Raw genomic sequence first — 22,757 nt, 5'->3', positions numbered from 1 at the left:
TTAATCCCTGAACCAATTCTGTAATTTAATTTAAAAAAAACCGGCCAAGTGCGAGTCAGACTCGAGCACTGAGCGTTCCGTATAACAATCGTATTTTATAGACATTTTGCATGATAAATCAAAGACTATTATATATACCTAAAAATAAATAAAAATCTGTTTTAGAATGTACAAGTGAAGCCCTTTCATATGATACCCCACGTGATATAGTTATCTTACTTCGAAAATTGAAAATACTAATTATTAGTTCATGACCACAATTTTTTTTTCGTGTGATGCAACCACAAATTTACAGTTGTCAGATTTTTCCCCGAAAGTCAGCTATAAGACCTTCCTACCTGCCAAATTTCATGATTCTAGGTCAACGGGAAGTACCCTGTAGGTTTCTTGACAGACCGACAGTCAGACAGACAATAAAGTCATCCTATAAGGGTTCCGTTTTTCCTTTTTCACGAGCCTCAATAGCTCAAAAGGAGTGGACTGAAAACCGAAAGGTCGACGGTTCAAACCCCGCCAGTTGCACTATTGTCGTACCTACTCCTAGCACAAGCTTTACGCTTAGTTCGAGGGGAAAGGGGATAATTAGTCATTTAACATGGCTAATATTCTTTAAAAAAAAAAAAAAAAAAGTCATCCTATAAGGGTTCCGTTTTTCCTTTTGAGGTGCGGAACCATAAAAATCGTAAAGGCTATATTTGATGCTCTTTTTATGCTATTTTTTTTTTAATTACAACATATGATATAGGTATTATCTCTACTCTGTCTTACGAGTTACGTATGATGCATAAGGCAGAATATACAAGTACGTATAAGCGTATCGTAGTCACAGGCTCAAAACATCTATTATCTAGAGCCGTAGCTAGTTATATAAATAACTAGCTCATGCTCGCGACGTCGTCCGCGTGGACTACATAAATTTCAAACCTCTATTGCATCCCCTTAGGGGTTGAATTTTCAAAAATCCTTTCGGAGCGGATGCCTACGTCCTAATAGCTATCTGCATGCCAAATTTCGGCCCGATCCGTCCAGTAGTTTGAGCTGTGCGTTGATAGATCAGTCAGTCACCTTTTCCTTATATATATTTAGATGTGCGTAATTACAAAAACATTTTAAATTTTACGTTGAGTTAACAATTTTTTGGCCCGACTCGAGAATCGAACCCAGGCCTCGTCATCTGACGGACATGCTATCCACTAAACCAACGAGGCAGAAACAACACAGGTACAGATATTATTAATAGTGTATACTAAAAAACTTAAATCTAAATTAAAAGTAAAATAAAACAACATTAAATTAAAACTAAAATAACTTAAATTAAATCTAAAACCTCATGTTACATCTAAATATATAAAAAGATAAGGGGACTGATTGACTGACTGACTGACTGATCTATCAACGCACAGCCTAAACTACGGGGCGGATCGGGCTGAAATTTGGCATGCAGATAGCTATCATGACGTAGGCATCCGCTAAGAAAGGATTATTGAAAATTCAACCCCTAAGGGGGTGAAATAGGGCTTTGAAATTTATGTAGTCCACGCGGGCAAAGTCGCGAGCATAAGCTAGTAGGTTATATAATAAGTCTGTATTTGTTTACGCAGGACTGGATTGTATGCTCTTGACGAGCCTCGTCTGTTGGTGTAAATGACAGTCGCTGAATGCGTTCGAAGTTGTCTCTATCGTATACCGATGAAGGCTAGTCTGAGCTAGTTAATAGAATTTATATGAAAGGACATTAGAAAACAAGTGGGTAACTGATTCAAATCGATTCGAGGAATTTGCTGTTGAGACTGATATGTTACGAGGATATTATAACCATCCATAACGATGTATTTGACGTTGAAACGACAAGACATCAATGACATGAAATATACTCAGAGCCCCTGCGGTACGCTCCAAGAAAGTTCTAAGATTGTTTATGTAAACGAGTGCATCCTCCATATTTCACAATCAATTTGGGACTTGAAATACATAATTCTAAAAAGTCGATCAAAGTCTCATTTATAAGAATACTAGCTGATGTCCGCGACTTCGTCCGCGTGGAATTAGGTTTTTAAAAATCCCGTGGGAAGTCTTTGATTTTCCGGGATAAAAAGTACACTCTCCAGGTCTTTATCTATACCCATACCAAAAAACACGTCAATCCATTGCACCGTTGCGACGTGATTGAAGGACAAACAAACACACTTTCACATTTATAATAAGGGTACCTTAACTGGTGTTATACAATCGCATCCGAAGTTTCGTATTTTTATTTCTTATATGCGCCATATTGGATTTGTCATGACATCCTAAAGCCCATGACATTCGAGATGCCAAGACAAAGCTAAGGACACATCATTTATTAAAATGAGTAGCCCCCCTTCAACTAAGTATTTCCACAAGAAGAAGAGCACCACAAGATGTCGTCGGACGAGTTTCCATCCTTATGTCGTCGACATTCCATCTATGTGTAAGGTATAGTCTGCGCCAATTAAATAGTCGCTCTTTAAGTTAACCGCAAGACGCGTCGCAATAGCATTTTCGGGCGTCAGTGGAGCGCGAGGCAGCGCAACACACTGTGTTTGCCATCTGCATTAGTGTGAGTGTTACATTCGTACACATTACACGAGCGCGCGGAACAATACCTGTGCTAGCTTGCACTGACAGGTCATACTGACCTACGATGCAAGTGCAAGCTCGCGCAGATGACTGAGAACAGGCTGATTGATTGATTGATCTGTGTTTTCTACCAATTTAAATAAAACAAGAGTGATGCATCATCACTTTCCATCAGGTGTGATTGTGGTCAAGCGTGTGTCTATAATGAATTAAAAAAGGGTTGGTAATTGTAAGAGAACTGATGAACACGTAATTAGGTACCAAACACTACATTCTTCTGTTAGTGCGTGTAAGTCGAGGTGTTTGCTTAGCATTGCGACTCGACTAGCGATGTTTGGAATAAATCGCATCTGATTTATTTTTGTAAACTGTGGAAAATTCCATAATATAGCATAGAAACAATACGTTAACGCAACAGGTAGGGGAATCAGTTTGGGCGTTATGGAGCAAAGAGATTTACCTAAAGAGCAGAGCGGCCTACGGAAAATGAAAACTAACCTTTTTTTATTTTTACTTGATAACAAAATTGAGAATTCAGCTGATGAATTCTAAAATGCAGTTGTAATGAAAAGATGTAGATGGGGCAGAGAACTATCCAGATATTTGTCGGCACATAAAGCATCATCCAGACCTGCGCAACCAAAGCGGGAAAGGCTACGAAGCGGGAAAGTCAGCCGCGCGGCGATCGCTTCTACGATATTTAATGGCGCCATGCACAATTACGCGACAACAACAGTCACGTAGGTGTGCACGTATAGATTCGCGTACTGTACGCACCTGCAGCCCGCGTTCATGACGCGCAGATTTGGCCGTAGCTTTAGACGGTACGCTACTTCCGTCAGTTATAGTAACCGTGGCAAAACTACGCTTAGTACGAGATTTTATGTCTCACTAACGTTGATTGTATTCGAGTGTCGAAAACCTTCCGCATTTTAGTAAACTAGCCAACCAACTTGTTTTACAGCTCAAGTTTGTCTACACATCTACAGCCCGCGCTCCAAGCGGAAACGTTACTAAATTAAAATCAGTGGCATTGAATTTCCATTTCCATTGAAGGTCCATTTTACTTTGACGGTATTGTGTTTCGACTCTCGAATTCTAGCAACGTTTGGTGAGACGTAAAATCTTATACTAAGCATACTGGAAGCAAAACCTAACGTCTTATAGATTCCTAAGGGTTTTTGGCACTTATATCACACTTTTGTTTTGCCTACGCACTACGCCCTACGCCGTACGCCCTACGCAGTACGCCCTACGCCGTAGAGCCTACGGATTGTCCTCGTGCCGTTTGTTGTTGTTTTGAAAATCAAATATCTTTATTGAAGTCGGTATAATATTATGTTTGACACACTTTTGAATCCATACTAATATTACAAATGCAAAAGTGTGTCTGTCTGTCTGTTTGCTAGCTTTTCACGACCCATCTGATTAACCGCTTTTGACGAAATCGAGTATAGAGATACTAGATAGGTTACATCCCGGGGACAGACGTAGGCTGATTTTAGTCCCAGAAAATCAGACGGAATGTTTAAAAACCTAGAGGTATCCATGTTTACAATTTGAGGGTTTTTTTCCTTCGCTCGCACACACTTCAGCACCGCGTACTTTTACCCAATGCGTCCTCTTACCCCGAATGACTCTAACTGTTTCGTAATAATAGGTTGTAGTCACAGAAATCTCAATAACAAGCCTTGTTATTAAGATTTCTGTGGTTCTAGTATAATCCGTGTCGAGTCGGCGATATTGTGGAAATCGGTGTTGTTATGTTTGGCGTGGCGATAAGCCGTCCTGCACCCAATACTACCTATTATTCCATCGTTTCTCAAACGTTGAGTCATTTGACTCTCAGTTTCAAATAATAATCGAGGATTTTTAGACTTCTGTACCTGCTTGCTTCTGTTCAAAAGGAAAAACGGAACCCTAATAGAATCACTTTGTTATCTATCGGTCTGTCAAGAAACCTAGAGGGTACTTCCCGTTGACCTAGAAATTTGGCAGGTAGATATGTCTTATAAATTAATTAAGCAAAATAAATTTAAAAATTTTAACCTTTTTTATGTTAAAAAATTGAAAAATATTTGTCGCCTTGTGATGTCATTAATCGCTTTCCGTAGTGACGTTAATAATTAATTGATTGTTAAAAACAAATAAATAATCATGATTTGAATCATGATTATTCTAGCCCCATAAACTACTGCTATACCAAAAAATCATATCATTTTATTACTACTGTCTATCACCATATTGGTTGAATTATTTTTAGGAACTAAGATATATGAATTTTGATTTACATTTTTGTTATTTTACTAATATATTTTATAACTTTTGTAAAAATTTCAATACTTTTAACTAGCTGCGACCGCAACCTCGCATTAAACGGGTTCATGGTGGTTTTCATGAATTTTGGGCGAGAAGACAACTCGAAGCTTCCCGAACGCTGCTCGGTCGAGTTGGTTTTCCATTAATCCTAATCCTAATAATATTATTTAAAAGTGTGGATGTTTGGATGTTCGTTATTCAATCACGCAAAAAACGGCTGCACGTATTTGGGTGAAATTTGGAATGGAGATAGATTATACCCTGGATTAACACATAGGCTACTTTACTTTTATCCCGGAAATTCAAAGACGAAGTCGCGGGCATCAGCTAATACGTAATAATTGTTTGCATCAGTCTATAATTACACCAATGAGGGTAAGGGCTTGCTAAGGAGCGTCACCACATTATTCGGTAGGCATCCGATTTCATCAGCTCGGGGTTTCCAGTACCTACTATACCTTTCAACTATGAAGAGCTCTGCCTAATTTCTAATTAGCTTATGCTCGCGACTTCGTCCGCGTGGTCAACACAAATTTCGAACCCCTCAAAAATCCTTTCTTAGCGGATGCCTATAGGTACGTAATAATAGCTATCTGCATGCCAAATTTCAGCCTGATACGTCCAGTAGTTTAAGCTGTGCGTTGATAGATCAGTCAGTCAGTCGCCTTTGCCTTTTATATATAAACTAGCTTCTGCCCGCGGCTTCGCCCGCGTGGCCTACAGGAAACAAATGATGCGCACTCTGAACAGCACCGAATAACACATAACCTTCCAACCCCCATTTCACCCCTTTAGGGGGAGATTTTCTCATAGTCGTTTCTTAGCTGACACCTAACCTCAAGAAAAAACCTACTTTCCAAATTTCAAGTTAATTATAATATCAATAATTAAATCTTTCACATACAAACTTTCATCCCCTACTTTACCATCCTTATGGGCAAATTTTCCAAAAATCCTGAAACACGTATTTCTTCATTTGTGACCGAAAACTCAAATACCAATTTTCATGCAAATAACGCGAAAAATGACGGACGTTCATACAAACTTCCATCCCCCATTTAACCCACTTAGGGGTGGAACTTCGAAAAATCCTTTCTTAATGGATACCTACTCTTTACAAAAAATAGACCCTCCAAATTTCATGTCTTTTGGACCAGCGTTTTAGGCTGTGCGTTGATTTCACATACAAACTTTCATCCCCTATTTTACCACCCGTATGAGCAAATTTTCCAAAAATTCTGAAACACGTATTTCTTCATTTGTGATCGAATACCCAAACACCAATTTTCATGCAAATAACTTGAAAAATTACCGACTTTCATACAAACTTCCATCCCCCATTTAACCCACTTAGGGGTGGAATTTCGAAAAAGCCTTTCTTAGTGGATACCTACTCTTTACAAAGAATAGACCCTCCAAATTTCATGTCTTAAGGACCAGCGGTTTAGGCTGTGCGTTGATATATATTATGTCAGTCAGTCAGTCAGGACTTTGAATTTTATATATATAGATATATAAAAATTAGTTTTGATAAGTTTCTAAAACAAACTTTTTTTGCAAAAACAAGTGATTTTTTCTATCAATCAAATCAGCGCGTCTGCGTCCACTGCTGGACATGAATATTTAGGTTTTGATTCTAATACATTTTTGTTTATCTTTCGACATAACCGCCCTATTTTTTACTGATGCATGTCATACACAGAATACATTTACACAAAGAAACATTTTAGGAGGTTCTAGATAAGTACAAGTATTGTTTATTACGTAGGTATATAAGACTTTTCATCATCATCATCATCATCATGATCAACACGTCACCGGCTCACTACAGAGCACGGGTCTCCTCTAAGAGTGAGTTTTTTAACAGTTAGTAATATACGAAATTAGCTATTCTTGGGTGGGTTTCAACTTACAGAATGCCAAAGTAACCTTATTTATTAAAATCTAATGATTGGTTTTGCATTTATAAGCACACACAATATGGACTGCTGTTATCTTGTGACTCTCCCGTAATCGAATCAAAAAAAGATTTTATTATTTATTTATTATATTATTATACCTTAACAGGCAAACTTTGTCAGTTAAACTTAAAGTTCATCGTTACAAACGGTGTGGAAAAAGAAAAGTTTGAAGTTTTAATTGGCTCAGTAATTAATATTAATCTGTGACTGATCATTAACAAATAAAAAAATATTTACTTATTGAAAACACGCGACGTCAGCGTTTCCTGGCGATCCATAGGACTAGTTTTTGAGTTGATAACAGAAATATACACAAACGTACGCATATTATATGAATTGAAAGATAAATATTTTTTGAAAGCTAACTCGTCGCCAAATGCCAGATGATATTATGTGGCGAATCCTACTAACAAAATCCCTGAAAAGGTACGAAAAGCTTTATCCTTTATATCCGGTCCGGTTAATATTGGTGTACCCAACATTCGTACCAATTTTTTTAGCTCTAATAATTGGCACGGATGTTGGGAACGCCAATATGGACCGGACTATCGTATAATGTAGTATATCCCGTAGTGTGAAATAAGCTTAACAATCCTAATTAAGTCTTTCTGAAAAAGGTACGAAAATATAAGACCGAAGATATTAACATGATCCAAAAAGTGTGAATTTAGTATGTTTCGTACCATAGTCGCAACTTGCGACTATATGGTACGAAACATATCGTATGTTTCGTACTCGCAACGCTGTTTTTCATCGAAATTGGTACTGAAGACACTGAAGATGTACTAGGAACAGAGTGGCTTGGAGGAATTATGCTATTTTGCCGCCTTTGAGTGAAAATCTTTCTCTTGAGAAAAATGTTACTTCGATTTAGTACCTACTATAATCGGAAAATATGGTTCTACCATTATCTTTTGTATTCATTTTAGTTGAACAAGTATGGATACACAATCTTCGCTGTTGTTTTTAAATCACGTGATTTTGCAATTCAATTAGCCATGCTCAACGTTGTCCTTGTAAAGAATGTAAAGTCATATTTTTACTCCTCTACATTCGTTTCTAGAATGGTCATTTTTACGTGAAATAATTGTCATTTTTACCCCCGACACAAAATAGAGTGTTAACAAAACAGAAGGAAGGATTTTTGGGCCTACCCAGATACCTCATACATCGCTTATATAGACTTAACGTTATTGTAATAAAGATGGGCCGTCACCTAATTTCCTAGAAGCGCATCATTTTTCTAAGAACGAAAACTTGTCTTCAAGACGGTCTTTTAAGTAAACTTTTATAACATTCGATCTTTTTCTTTATGAAATAGTGGCGTTTTGTTTAGCATTGCTAAGTTTAAAACGTTATTTCATAGCAAGTATAATTACCCTAGCGCGCTCTCCAGCGGTCTCTATACAAACGTACAGTACGCCGCCGAAAGTATTGTACATCGGCCTTTAGAATTGTATTTCGGCTTTGTAGAGCGTTGTCTCTATCATTCATACCTATGTGACGTTTTGTCGGTCTCAATGACAGGAACAACGCTCTACAAATCTGACTTCTAATTGTCGATGTACATTACTTTACAGTACTTAGTTTGGTCCCCATTTCAATATTAACTAATCAGACTCGATGAAATTATGTAGAAACGTTCTAGATACTAATAATATCTGTGTCTGTTCAAAGTTTTCATGTGTAAACTTATTGAAAAATCCTCATCATCATCAACCGATAGACGTCCACTGCTGGACATAGGTCTCTTGTAACGACTTCCACACGCCACGGCCTTGCGCCGCCTGAATCTAACGGCTCCCTGTGACTCGTCTGATATCGTCCGTCCACCTAGTGGGGGGTCTTCCAACGCTGCGTCTTCCGGTGCTAGGTCGCCATTCCAACACCTTGAGACCCCCAACGCCTATCGGTTTTACGAACTATGTGCCCTGCCCATTGCCACTTCAGCTTTGCAACCCGTTGAGCTATGTCGGTTACTCTTGTTCTACGGATTTCCTCATTTCTGATTTGATCACGTAGAGAAACTCCAAGCATAGCTCTCTCCATTGCCCGCTGATGCCCCTCAGGTATCATGCCCCTTAGGTAAATTAAATACAAACTATGTGGCAAGGTTCGTCAGGTAGACACAAAGAATCTATTAGTTACATTTAAATATTAATAATACCAGATAAGAAGCTGTGGTAGCCTAGTGGTTAGGACGTCCGCCTTCCAATCGGAGGTCGGAGACTCCCCGGGCACGCACCTCTAACTTTTCGGAGTTATGTGCGTTTTTAAGTAATTAAAATATCACTTGCGTTAACGGTGAAGGAAAACATCGTGAGGAAACCTGCATGCCTGAGAGTTCTCCATAATGTTCTCAAAGGTGTGTGAAGTCTACCAATCCGCACATGGCCAGCGTGGTAGACTATAGCCAAAACTCTTCTCACTCTGAGAGGAGACCCGTGCTCTGTCGTGAGCCGGCGATGGGTTGATCATGATGATGATGATGAATACCAAATGTGAAAAAATTGAACTCGTGCTTGGAAGTCATATAATATGAGTAAGAGTATATTATGTGGGACATACTTTAGGGAAACGACCACGCAACAAATGATGCTTATTACGCTAAGCTGATTCCTAGTTCCATGGAAACAAGTTATTAACTACTTGTATTTTTATTAGTTGCACTTAATTGTTACTAGTTACCACTACTAACAACATACCTAGTTAATTCTAGAGAAACACTAGGTATAGAGCCTTGAGCACAGGCTCAAGCCTCTAGAGTGAAAGTTTGTTTTAGTTGTTGGACCTTAATGCATAGTTTCTTAGGCAGTCATAGCCTAGTAGTTAGGACGTCCGCCTTCTAATCGGAGGTCGAGAGTTCGATCCCGGGCACGTACCTATCGTAATTATGTGCGTTTTAATAAATTAAATATCACAGTGAAGAAAAACATCGTGAGGTAACCTCTGCATGCCTGAGAGTTGCCGCACATGGCCACTGTGGCCAGCGTGGCTATGGCCAAAACCCTTCTCACTCTGAGAGGAGACCCGTGCTCTGTAATGAGCCGGCGATGGGTTGCTCATGATGATGATGATGAATGCATAGTTCTGTTAAGTTATTTTAAAAAGTTAGACAGAGCTTTAGATAAACCTAGTCGTTTCATAGCCGCCTGCCAGAAAGCAGTGTACATCGGCTTTTAGAATGACATTTCGGCTTTGTAGAGCGTTGTCTCTGTCACTCATACCTATATGACGTTTTGTCGGTCTCAACGACAGAGAAAATGCTCTACAAATCTGCTACGCGGTAGAGAGTAATGTACACCGACCTTCAGGAGATAAAGGTCAATGTACATTACTTTCTACCGCGTACATAACTTCGTGAACTATGATATCGTAAGCAACCTTGATAACTTTTTTGCAGAAATTTTTCTTCATGCATTCACTCTAACGCATAATGGGGTCTCCAGGTGGTTTGAGCGGACATGGTAGGCACTTTTAGTTTCTGGTGAAGCCTTAGCTTGATGAACACGTGCTTTGAAAAGTCAACAAAAAGTTGTAAAAAGTATGTGACGCAAGACATTCATTTTCTCAAGTTGAGCGGGAGTTGGACGCTTATGTATGTCTTCTTTATGTACCTACATAAATGTTTGTTCATAACTTTTGCGTTCCTATACCATTCATCCAATTGCGATGGAACTTTGTTTGGCGGGAAGGTTTCTGCCATCATCATCATCATCATCATCATCATGATTAACCCATCACCGGCTCACTACAGAGCACGGGTCTCCTCTCAGAGTGAGAAGGGTTTTGCCCATAGTCTTACCACGCTGGCCATGTGCGGATTGGTAGACTTCACACACCTTTGAGAACATTATGGAGAACTCTCAGGCATGCAGGTTTCCTCACGATGTTTTCCTTCACGTTAAAGCAAGTGATATTTAATTAATTAAAACGCACATAACTCTGAAAAGTTAGAGGTGCGTGCCCGGGATCGAACCTCCGACCTCCGATTAGAAGGCGGACGTCCTAACCACTAGGCTATCACAGCTTCATGTAATGGTAATAAATAGCTCACTTTAAAATAGACCAATATTTAATTGCGTACATAAATAATTTATATTCGGTAGTAAATTTACATCAAGGTACAACTACGAAACGATGACTTTGAAGTACGCAGATCTAGAGACGGGCTAGGGCTTCGCACGATCGATAGCCTATAGCTGAAGTTGCGGGGCTAATACAATAAAACTAATTAATTTAATAACAGTACTAACGGGCATCTACCTCTGATGAGGTTATGCTTACCTCGGTGTAGTTTTGCCATATGTGTTTTATATTCGACTAGCTGATGCCCGCTTATTCTTATGGATTTATGTTTCAAAAAAATCATCAAAAAAAATCCCGTGGGAACTCTTCGATTTTCTGGGATAAAAAGAAGCCTATATCACTCTCCAGGTCTTTAACTATACCAGCCATGCAAAAATTCACGTTGATCCCTTGCTCCATTGCGACGTGATTGAAGGACAAACCAACAAACAAACACAGTTTTGCATTTATAATGTGGGTATTGATCCGAATGGAGAATATAACCTTGGTTTCATTGATGCAGGTTTCGTCACGATGTTTTCCTTCATCGTTAAAGCGTACCGAGAAGTCATATACATAGATCCTTGACATGGTCTAATCATAAAGATCCAGCTAATTGAAACACCCTTCCAGGCTCCAGCATCAGTTTTCCCCTCCAATTATAATATGGGTACCTTCAAGCCAAGAGTGAATAGGCATCTTCTAGGCAAGCGCGCTCCATCTTAGGCTGCATCATCACTTGCCACCAGGTCTGATCGAAGCCTAAGCGCTAGGCTATAGAAATAAAACCGGCCAAGTGCGAGTCAGGCTCGCGCAAAGAGGGTTCCATAATACAGTCGTATTTTTTCGTCATTTTGCACGATAATTCAAATACTTACTATGATGCATAAAAATAAATAAAAATCTGTTTTAGAATGTACAGGTGAAGACCTTTCATATGGTACCCTACTTGATATAGTTATCTTACTTCGAAAATGGAAAATACTAACTATTTAGTTTATGACCACATTTTAATTTGTTTTGTGTGATGTAACCACAAATTCACGGTTTTCAGATTTTCTCCCAATTTCAGCTATAAGACCTACCTACCTGCCAAATTTCATGATTCAACGGGACGTACCCTGTAGGTTTCTTCACAGACAGACGGACAGACAGACAGACAACAAAGTGATAAGGGTTTCGTTTTTCCTTTTGAAGTACGGAACCCTTAAAATTGAGTAAAGTATCGTTTACTTTCTGAAAATACAGTCACTCTCCATGTACAAGATGGATTGTCTGCGAAAAACTATCAGGATTCGCTTGTGAACGCACAGCAGTTGATCTCTAATCCACTAGCAAAAAATTAATGGTTCATACTAATCTTTACAATGACAATTATTTTTATATAGTACGCGACAGGTAGACATGGCAATCGGGGTGAGGAAGCCCCGCACTCCCGCACAGACCCCGCGCTAACCCGGTGCGAGATAGCGCGGGTGACTTGCGGGTGTGCGGGGCGTCCCCCCGCCTCATTCCCCGATTGCCATCTCGACCTGTCGCGTACTATAATAATAATCATTTCGACATCAAAACATTATATAACAATTATTTACCTGGGCGTATCTTTGTTCAGCGACTTTCGAGTTTTATTTTTGTGTAAAATGTTCTCAAGAGTTGTACGAGTAAACTTGGAAAGTAAACATTCTCTAAATACTTATCTATATCCAACTTTATTTATTTTATTTATTTATAGACTAGCCCTTGGCTGCAATCAGACCTGGTGGCAAGTGATGATGCAGCCCAAGATGGAGCGCGCTTGTCTAGAAGATGCCTATTCACTCTTGACTTGAAGTTACCCATATTATAATTGGAGGGGAAAACTGATGCTGGAGCCTGGAAGGGTGTTTCAATTAGCTGGATCTTTATGATTCGACCATGTCAAGGATCTATGTATATGACTTCTCGGTACGCTTTAACGATGAAGGAAAACATCGTGACGAAACCTGCATCAATGAAACCAAGGTTATATTCTCCATTCGGATCAATACCCACATTATAAATGCAAAACTGTGTTTGTTTGTTGGTTTGTCCTTCAATCACGTCGCAATGGAGCAAGGGATCAACGTGATTGAGATGATGGAGCGCGCTTGCCTAGAAGATGTCTATTCACTCTTGTCTTAAAGGTACCCATATTATAATTGGAGGGGAAAACTGATGCTGGAAGGGTGTTCCAAATCTCAGCGGTTCGAATTCGAAATGAGGAGGCAAATCGCTTCGTACCTACGTATCCGTGGAATTTCGACTACGTACGGGTGTAGACCTTGGTGATGCCTTGCGGTACGATAGTAGAAAGGTATCGTTTCGTATAGTAGAAAGGTAGGTATGTTGTTATTCCGTCAAAATTGGTAACTGATTTTTCCGCTACTTTCAACTGTCCGATTGAGTTGCTAAGCGAAGTATTCTAGGGTACTGTAGCTACTTGCTACGTGCTTTCAGGGCCACGTTTCGTGGTGTCTTATCTCGACCGCAAAGTAGGCGGGCTCACCTCCCGCCCCGCCCCACCGCGCCGCCCAATCGCTCACACTTCACAGTGGATTGGACTTTTATTGTGAGCTTACCATTAAGCTACGCTATTAAGATATCGCCCACAGCGACTTTTTGTAGCGATACAGCTGCGCGTATCTTGAACGCATCATCTTAGGATCATCTATCTGAATCATCTTAGGGAGATCGCCCATCGCGACTAGTTGCATCGATACACAAGTTTAAAAAATGTGTTAAAAGTATGCTCCTAACAAAAGCATATTATACAGTCGCAGACTATGTAAACGATAAAAAAGCTTGGATTTGACTCGCTCCAGCAATGCACGGGGCTGCAATGGCTTGTATAGTACGGTATAATGACATTGTAAATTGAAAAATTAAAAAGAGCCACCGCCGAGTTTCTTGCTGGTTCTTCTCGGTAGGAACGGCATTCCGAACCAGTGGTAAATTAAAACTACCTGACTATTCATAAGTACTTTTAAAAAGTTTAATAAAACATTCTATTCTATTCTATTCTATTCTATACAGGCGCAAAAAGGTCGCGATACAGTAGCGAAGCTGTGATAGCCTAGTGGTTAGGACGTCCGCCTTCTAATCGGAGGTTGGGGGTATTTAGAATAGGGGTATAGGGATGTAAGTATAGATAAAAAAGACTCAGATAAAGAATAGATAAATAAGTTTCAGCAGAATAGTTTATTGTAATACTATTCTCATGCCTATAGTCACGTGCACGAACATACTGTCTGGACCTCGATTCATAATGCATCGTGGTAAAGTAAGGTGATACACTGTGATAATATTCACATAGGTACTACTTACTTAGTTTATGCACTCCTAGTAAGTAGAAAATGTAACTTCATGTTACTTTAGCGACTGAAATTATTAACCAATCTATCTATCTTTCTCGTTTTCTTATTTTTTTATTTTATTACTTTTCTTCTTTTGTTCTTTCTAGGACGTAGGTGTCAGTTAAGAAACGGGGGGGGTTGAAGTTTGTATGAAAGTCCTATGTTTTTGAAGTTAGAGACATGAAAATCGACATTTAGGTTATTTGCTTTAAATAATAAAAATCTGTATAGTTGAATTTGGGAAATTCCCCCCTTAAGGGTGGTAAAATAGGGGGGAAAAGTTTTTATAGATTTTTTTAACTATTGTTATTTTTACTTTTAATTTGAAACGTAGGTTCTTTCTAGGGGGTAGGTATCAGATAAGAAAGGTTCTAACTAAATTCTCCCCCTAAGGGGGTGAAATGGGGGATGAAATGTTATATGAAAATTCTATGTTTTTGAAGTTAGAGATATGAAAATTGGCATTTAGGTATTCTTGGTTCCGTGCCTAAGGTGAGACTGAGTGAGTAGGTAAGTGAGGCCTTTTGCAGCGGGGAAATTTCAGATCTCATGAGAAACCAGAAATTTTACGCGGACGAAGTCACGGGCAACTGCTAGTATTTTTATATAGATAAATAAACATATATATACGAGTATGTAAATATTATGATTATAATAATAGCTTCACGGTAGCTCTAAGTACCTGAGTACCTAGGCTGCATAATATAATGTAACCGCAATAAAAAGCATGCGCCGATGTTGCAATAGTTTGTAATATTATGCATGCCTGCGTGGCATTGCGCTGGTTCAAGTACAAGGATTAGTTATTACTCGGCGACATAAGTAAAATATGTTTCTACTAGATGTGGCGCTTCATAGTGCAGTACTACCACTTATAAAACCACAGACATATTTTAGCGTTTAAAGTTTAAACTATCGTGAGTGATTTCCATTATATATAATATCTGTCTCGGCTTTACTCACGTGTTTAGTCGACAGTCGTGGGACAGGACACTATTAGCTCCGCTTGCCTGGATTACGGTTACGGTTCCAGCGATGAAGATCAGCAAGAACTGTCGGGAGACGCAGCCCCCAGCCACCCTCACGGGCTCTACGGGCAGGCACGCGCAGCTCGCAGTCACAATCGTGACGCGTGCGCGAACTGACTCCCTTGAAAAAGGACCCCGGATGGATTCGAAACTAGTCAGGCTAACGTCGACTAAACACGTGAGTAAAGCCGGGGCAGATATTATATGTACCACAGATATATGCAACTAGCGTGGCCCCCTCAGTCCCTCTCGCTCAAGCAGAGGTACTTACTTGTGAAATGTTATTCCTTCTATTTTATGTTCGCTTCGGCTATTGTAGCCTAGTATACTGCAACCCACCATTGCACAATAACATCAAAAACAAAAAACAACAAAACAAATCAATTATTTTTTTAAAGTTTTAGTCTGCAACTTGGCTAATATTCTTAAAAAAAAAAAAGATCGAGTACATTACTTTATGCTTCGTACTGTACTATGAAGCGTCGCATCTAGTGGAAAATATTTTATATCGCTGTTATTACGTTATTATTCAACTGAGAGTTCCTAAGCTAGGTGTAGACTGTAGAGTAACCATGAATGAAAACACTTAACGGAACCAATCAAACTTGATGTAATTTTGTAGACACGTTCTAGAAACTATTATTTACTTGCTGATCCCCACGACTTCATCCACGTGGATTTAGGTTTTTCAAATCCCGTGGGAACTCTGACTTTCCGGGATAAAAAGTAATCAGTGTCACTCTCCAGGTGACACTTAAACTATACCCATGCAAAAAATTACGTCGATCCGTTGTTCCGTTGCGACGTGATTGTAGGACAAACCAACCAACCAATGTACTCTACATTGGTATAGTATAAGATTTAGGCACTGTATGTCCGTACGGCTGCACGCAGGCTGCTCGATCGACAGTTGCAATGCAATTGTGACAACTGCATTCCAACTGCAATTTTGCAGTACATATGTCTAGGACCTTAGCAGATAGATGCATTGCATCAGGTATCAATTAGTAACGTAATAAATATGTATATAACAGTTGCTTTGTCAGTGTCAAGGTTGTGACTCACGACCGCGCCGTTTCAACCGGAACGTATAAATTTTCTCGTTTTTATTTAAAGACGATATGACGTTTATTGTGAAAATTTCATGTTATCACTTATCATAAAAGCGAAAGTGTGTTTGTTTGTTGGTTTGTTGGTTTGTCCTTCAATCACGTCGCAACGGTGCAACGGATTGACGTGATTTTTTGCATGGGTTATATATAGACAAAAACCTGGAGAGTGATATAGGCTACTTTTATCCCGAAAATCAAAGAGTTCCCACGGGATTTTTAAAAATCTAAATTCACGCGGATGAAGTCTCGGGCATCATCTACTTTACCTTAGGTTGGGTCCACACTCCACACATCGTCTTTTAGGCGATCCATATCCTCCACACAGATCGTACTTTTGACATGACAGTTGACACATAACTTTAAAATGACGCGTGGGAACTCATTTTGTAGGCATTATATAGATACATGATGTGACTATAGAACATCAGGTGATTTTATCATAATAAGCGACCGATTCAATGTGGGTGCACCTGCAGTATAATAGCTATAATTAATAAATACACTCACAGAACACCGTAACACAACTAAATGTATTACATAATGCCTACTATAACAATACACTATAACAATACAGTGTAGCTGATTTTGTCATACATATCTAATCTCTAAACTATAGGTATATAATATAATCTCTAAACTATATGCCTACTGCATACATTTTAAGTTCTCGTGCGCCATTTTAACTTTATGTGTCAATTGTCATGTCAAAAGTACGATTTGAGTCGTTATTGGGGCCGATTCTCTTGTACACAATCTCTAAACTAAACTAAAATGACACGTCTAAATCAATTGCTATCCCTGTTATAATATTGCTTGCGGAAAAGGATAGCACTAGATTAAGACCTGGTTATTTAGTTTAGTTTAGTGATTGTGCACAAGAGAATCGGCCCCAATATAAAGGTAAATCGTACTTAAGACATGACAGTTTACACATAGAGCTAAAATGGCGAGTGAGTTCTCATTTTGTTCGGACTATAAATTGAATTTTGATTTGAAATTAGAGCCTCAATAGCTCAACTGGTAAAGGAGTGGACTGAAAACCGAAAGGTCGACGGTTCAAACCCCGCGCGTAGCACTATTGTCGTACCTACACCTAGCACAAGCTTCACGCTTAGTTGGAGAGGAAAGGGGAATAATGGAAATATTAGTCATTTAACATGGCTAATATTCTTATTTTTTTTAAAGAAATAAAAAGAAAAGAAAAATAATTGACAGATTTCAATCTATAAGGTTTTCTACACTTTGTCCCCTAATTTGTAACACAATGTTTTAGATTCATCATCTTCATGATCAACCTATTACCGGCCCTCTACTGAATACGGGTCTATATTCTATTTTATTCAATATATGATGTTGATAGCGTAGTTCTAAGTGTTCTATATCAGTATTGCTTACCTTGCGTATCTTTCGCAGGCCGCACGCAAACGGGGGGCCTGCGTACGAGCTGACCCTGGGCGCGGGCGTCGCGGACGAGAGCGCTGCAGGATGCGCGGAGAGCGCCGGCGGGACCGCGCACCCGCCGCTCCCGGACCACCCGGCACAGCCGCCGCACGACCCGCGCAAACGGAGGAACTCGCACATGTGAGTACCATCATCATCGTCACGTGACCGACCTGGTACAGATCTAGATATATCTTCTCTATATATAAAAATGAATCTGATAGCAAATTTCGAGAACAGCTGAGCCGAATTCGCTAATTCTTTTTTTATAAAATTCCTTGAAGTACGAGGATGGTTCTTACGTAGGGAAATTTAAAAAAAATGTATTAAACAAAACCGGCCAAGTGCGAAATACAAAATTTTTTGTTTGCGACCAAAATTATTGTTTTTGTGTGATGTAACCACAAATTCACGGTTTTCAGATTTTTCCCCTAATGTCTGCTATAAGACCTGCCAAATTTCATGATTCTAGGTCAACGGGAAGTACCCTGTAGGTTTCTTGACAGACCGACAGAGACAGACAGATAACAAAGTGATCCTATAAGGTTCCGTTTTTCCTTTTGAGGTACGGAACCCTAAAAATAAAGAATCCACTGTTAAGCGGTACGAAGTTCGCCGGGTCAGCTAGTATTCTATATATCTAGATCTGTAGAATAGAATATAAAATAGAATATAGAATAGCCAGCTCTGCGAGGCTGGGCGCGGATATGCGCTTACCACATATGAAAAAGCCCACAGCGTGTTGTCTGAACGCATAGGCGTGGCGCATTTTCGGACGCGGATAGCGAGGGGTGCTACCCCACGGAGCACCCGGAGCACCCTTACGCCTGCCAACAGCAATCCTCCCAGGGTATGCGCAAACGGAACAACTTACAATGGTAAGTTTTAGTACAAGCTCTAGCTGAGAGCTAACTTCTGCTGCGCAAGGTCAATTCAAGTCAAGGTCAAGGAGGGGAATTCCGCTGTGGTCTCGTGCCGCCTGGATGCAGCGGCTCCCTGTGACTGTCATCTATCCACCTAGTGGAGGCCAACGCTGCGCTTTCCGATGTGAGTTCTCCTTTCATTCATAGAGTTCATTTTCATTCTAATTAATATAAAACCGGCCAAGTGCGAGTTGGACTCGCGCACTGAGGGTTCCGTACTACAATCGTATTTAGCACGATAAATCAAAAACTACTTACCTACTAGATCTCGTTCAATGTACATCATACATTTTATCATTCTCTTATTTTAGAAGTTACAGGAAGGAGGGGGGGGGGGGGGGGGGGGGGGACACACACACACATTTTACCACTTTGGCTTCGGCCATGGCTAGTCACCACCCGTAGCGGCAAAGCTGTGCCGCAAGGCGGTTTAGCGTTTCGGGTAAGATTTCGTGTAGAAAACAAAAGGAGTGTGGGTTTAATGTTATGTTTATGTTGGTATAAAAAACTGCCATACCCCTTCCAGGCTAGCTCGCTTGTATCTTAGATTGCATCATCACTTACCACCAGGTGAGATTGCAGTCTTGGGCTAACTTGTATCTGAATAAATAAATAAAAGTTTATTTTATATCTACCTCAGTCAGTTTAAAAACAATTCGTTGATATTTGCGTACTTTTGAATTCCTAATGCGTAATTTTATGAATTTTATTTATTTTAAAATAATTTTTTGCGAACAGAGATCGTTACCAAAAGATAATACCCCGCCTTCTGTTTTCCGTAGTGTGACTGACTGACTGACTGACTGATCTATCAACGCACAGCTCAAACTACTGGACGGATCGGGCTGAAATTTGGCGTGCAGATAGCTATTATGACGTAGGCATCCGCTAAGAAAGGATTTTTGAAATCTCAACCCCTAAGGGAGTGAAATAGTGGTTTGAATTTTTTGTATTCCACGCGGACGAAGTCTCGAGCATAAGCTAGTTTAGTATAATTATGCCCTCTGGCCTCTACACTTTCAAGAGTCGATCTCGCTCCATTTTAAAAGTAGTCTCGGGCCGCCACTGCTCGTTCAGTTCATACTCCATTAACTAGCTCATCTGTGTAGTGTAGTCAGACCTGTTCGTTTCAGCTCGGCCTCGGAGGGATACGACTTGGCAACCTGCGATGTTCTCTCCATGTCTTCAGCCTCCACCGCCACCGCTGCCAGGAAAAGAAAAACTTCACCCTAGTAAGTACTAGTGTACTAAGGGCTCTTCTGGAGATGCGGCGCATTACGCGTCGTGCTGTTGACTCAAATATATGGCCAAGTATGAGAGCGTTTATACAGAAGCGTTTACAATACGCGGCCGAAAGTGATGAACATCGGCCTTTAGAATGACATTACAGCTTTGTAGAGCGTTGTCTCTGCCGCTCATACCATATGACGTTTTGTCGGTCTCAACGACCGAGACAGTGCTCTACAAATCTACTATCTCCTTCTAAAGATCGATGTTCATCACTTTTGGCCGCGTACACTTGTTATATGGCGTAGGACGACGTGCGACGCAACGCACCATGCGACGTGCAACGCGCCGCGTCTCGGAGAATTCACACGTACCACAACCACAACAAGTGGGAGGGCACTAATCTGTATATATAAAATTCAAAGTCCTGACTGACTGACATATATATCAACGCACAGCCTAAACCGCTGGTCCCAGAGACATGACATGAAATTTGGAGGGTGTGTTCTTTGTAAAGAGCAGGTATCCACTAAGAAAGGATTTTTTGAAATTCCACCCCTAAGTGGGTTAAATGGGGGATGGAAGTTTGTATGAAAGTCCGTCATTTTTGAACGGCAACAAATGAAGAAATATGTATTTCAGGATTATTGGAAATTCAACCCCCACTTCGATTTTCTAAATTCCACCCGCGCGAAGCCGGGGCGGGTCAGCTAGTTTGTATTATATTAAACGTTTTATTCACACGAACCAACTTTTGTCGCCAAATTCAACCATGTTGGTGCAGATATTGACCACATCGCAAACACCCTCTATCTGTCTGTCTGCCTGCAAACAGTAGCTACAATGTAACTACAAGCGACAACTCAAACGGATTTTTCAAAATTCAACCCCTAAAGGCGTAAAATAGGGGTTTGAAATTTGTATGAAAGTCTATCAGTTTTGAAGTTAGAATCGTGAAATTGTGTATTTACGCTAATTGTTATAAACAGAAAACGTGTATCATAGTTTTTGAAAAAAAATTGCCCCTAAGTAGAACAAATAAGGGATTTGAAATTTGTGAAGTCCATGCATGGCAGGATGAAGTCGCGTGCATAGGTAAGTAATATCATAACTGAAGACTCAGAGTACATCCGGACGCAGTGTAGGTTCCACAAATCAGTTTATTGAAACTCGACTCGATTCCGTTATTCATTTGATCTAAGTAATAGAACCTACACTGCGTGCGGATGTACTGTGAAACTTCATAATAATGATGCTGAATATAGGGGTTATTATATACTTTAGCCTACGAAAATTATTCGTAGACTTTAGCATAGCGTCAGAGGCACGTGACAAGCCCAGACACGCCCAAGCGCGCGTCCTTTGTATAAAACTGTTTAGGTAATAATTACCAAGAAGACTTTACTCCGCTTTACTCTGTCTGTTTGCGCTGACCCTTACTGCGGCGATGCGTCGCGCGTCCTCTGTGTTTTTAGAATACCAATTTCAACTGTATGTCAATGTACAAAAAGCTGAGTTTAAGTTGTTATAAAAAAGATTTAGCTCTACTCCACTCCTTCCTGCTACTGAGAATTTCTTAGCAGAAAAACCAATAACGTTTTTGCCTGACCCGGGATTCGAACCCAGGATCTCATTCGCTTTGCTCTCTCCCAAAGCCACCACCATGAGCCAAACTTCATAGTCGATGATCGTTGCTCCCTGTTGGGGACAATACGCAGAGATACTTTGCTTTTATAAAATAACCATGATCTGGCACGCGATGGCTCTTAGTTTAATATTTACTTTGCAAAATGTCGTCCATCTGTGTCGATGCAACATTGAATATTGGATTTTCTCGCAAGTTGTTTGCCTTCTTCATACTTAGGTACTCTTCAAGTCAAGCGAGTTCTAAACTTTTATTGCCGGGAACTTATACAAATGTACAATAGATAAGTAAATAACTGTACCCCTTGAGCAGAATTTTGTTTGTTTGACAGGAAGTACTGACTTATGTCTCCTATTTAGAAAGTTGGAGTTCATCTTCATCAACTACAACCGGAACACTCTTCTTTCTTCACTCTGGGCTGGTTTCCGCACTCCAGCCGCGAAAATTCAAATTTTAGTTAGTTTTTCGAAACTAGTAAACTAAATCATACATCAAAGGCTTATGGTAATGAGTTTTGCGGGCATACCATTTATGCATCTACATGTTTTTCCGTAAAAACTTTGGTTAAAAATACTCATTTACTTAGTTCATTTAGTTATTTTTAATCGAAATAAACTTTGCTGGACTAATTGCGAATGGAAAAAGGGTTAGGTCACTAATTAACAAAATTAAATAACAAACTCACAAGTTTTCGAGAACAATGAATGCTACGATTGCGCAACCCTACGCGTTCAAAAGCTACCCCAAGTTGGCGTCTGTCGACGGACGAGCCGGCGAGTAACAATGTCACCAATTATTTCCAAAGGCTACACGTTGCCCGGCAACTGCTGCCACTAAAGGAAAACCCACCTGCTCGTTTTCCCGACTACGGAAGGGTTTTTTTAGGCTTTTATAGGTGACCACGGAAGGGTTAGTTTAGGTTAGTAGGTATGATGCGTTTTATGCCGTGGATTCGCGCGAGGTGACTTAATAGCTTTTTTAAGGGGCCCGTACCTCAAAAGGAAAAAAGGAACCCTTATAAGATCATTTCGTTGTCTGTATGTCGTGTCTGTCAAGAAACCT

General features: G+C 40.0%; 1 protein-coding gene across 1 annotated transcript in view; it reads left to right on the top strand.

The window, feature by feature from the left end:
• cyc (basic helix-loop-helix ARNT-like protein cyc) overlaps positions 1-22,757 on the top strand; it is a 41,885-nt gene that overhangs the window by 249 nt on the left and 18,879 nt on the right. Inside the window, exons 2-4 of the mRNA XM_034983544.2 lie at positions 17,874-18,041; positions 18,659-18,778; positions 19,957-20,055. Of these exons, the coding sequence (XP_034839435.1) occupies positions 17,874-18,041; positions 18,659-18,778; positions 19,957-20,055 (387 nt within the window). The remainder of the gene's footprint in view (positions 1-17,873; positions 18,042-18,658; positions 18,779-19,956; positions 20,056-22,757) is intronic.

Source organism: Maniola hyperantus, chromosome Z (assembly GCF_902806685.2).
Source record: "Maniola hyperantus chromosome Z, iAphHyp1.2, whole genome shotgun sequence".
NCBI classification, from domain to species: domain Eukaryota; kingdom Metazoa; phylum Arthropoda; class Insecta; order Lepidoptera; family Nymphalidae; genus Maniola; species Maniola hyperantus.
This window is presented reverse-complemented; position numbering and strand designations above follow the sequence as displayed.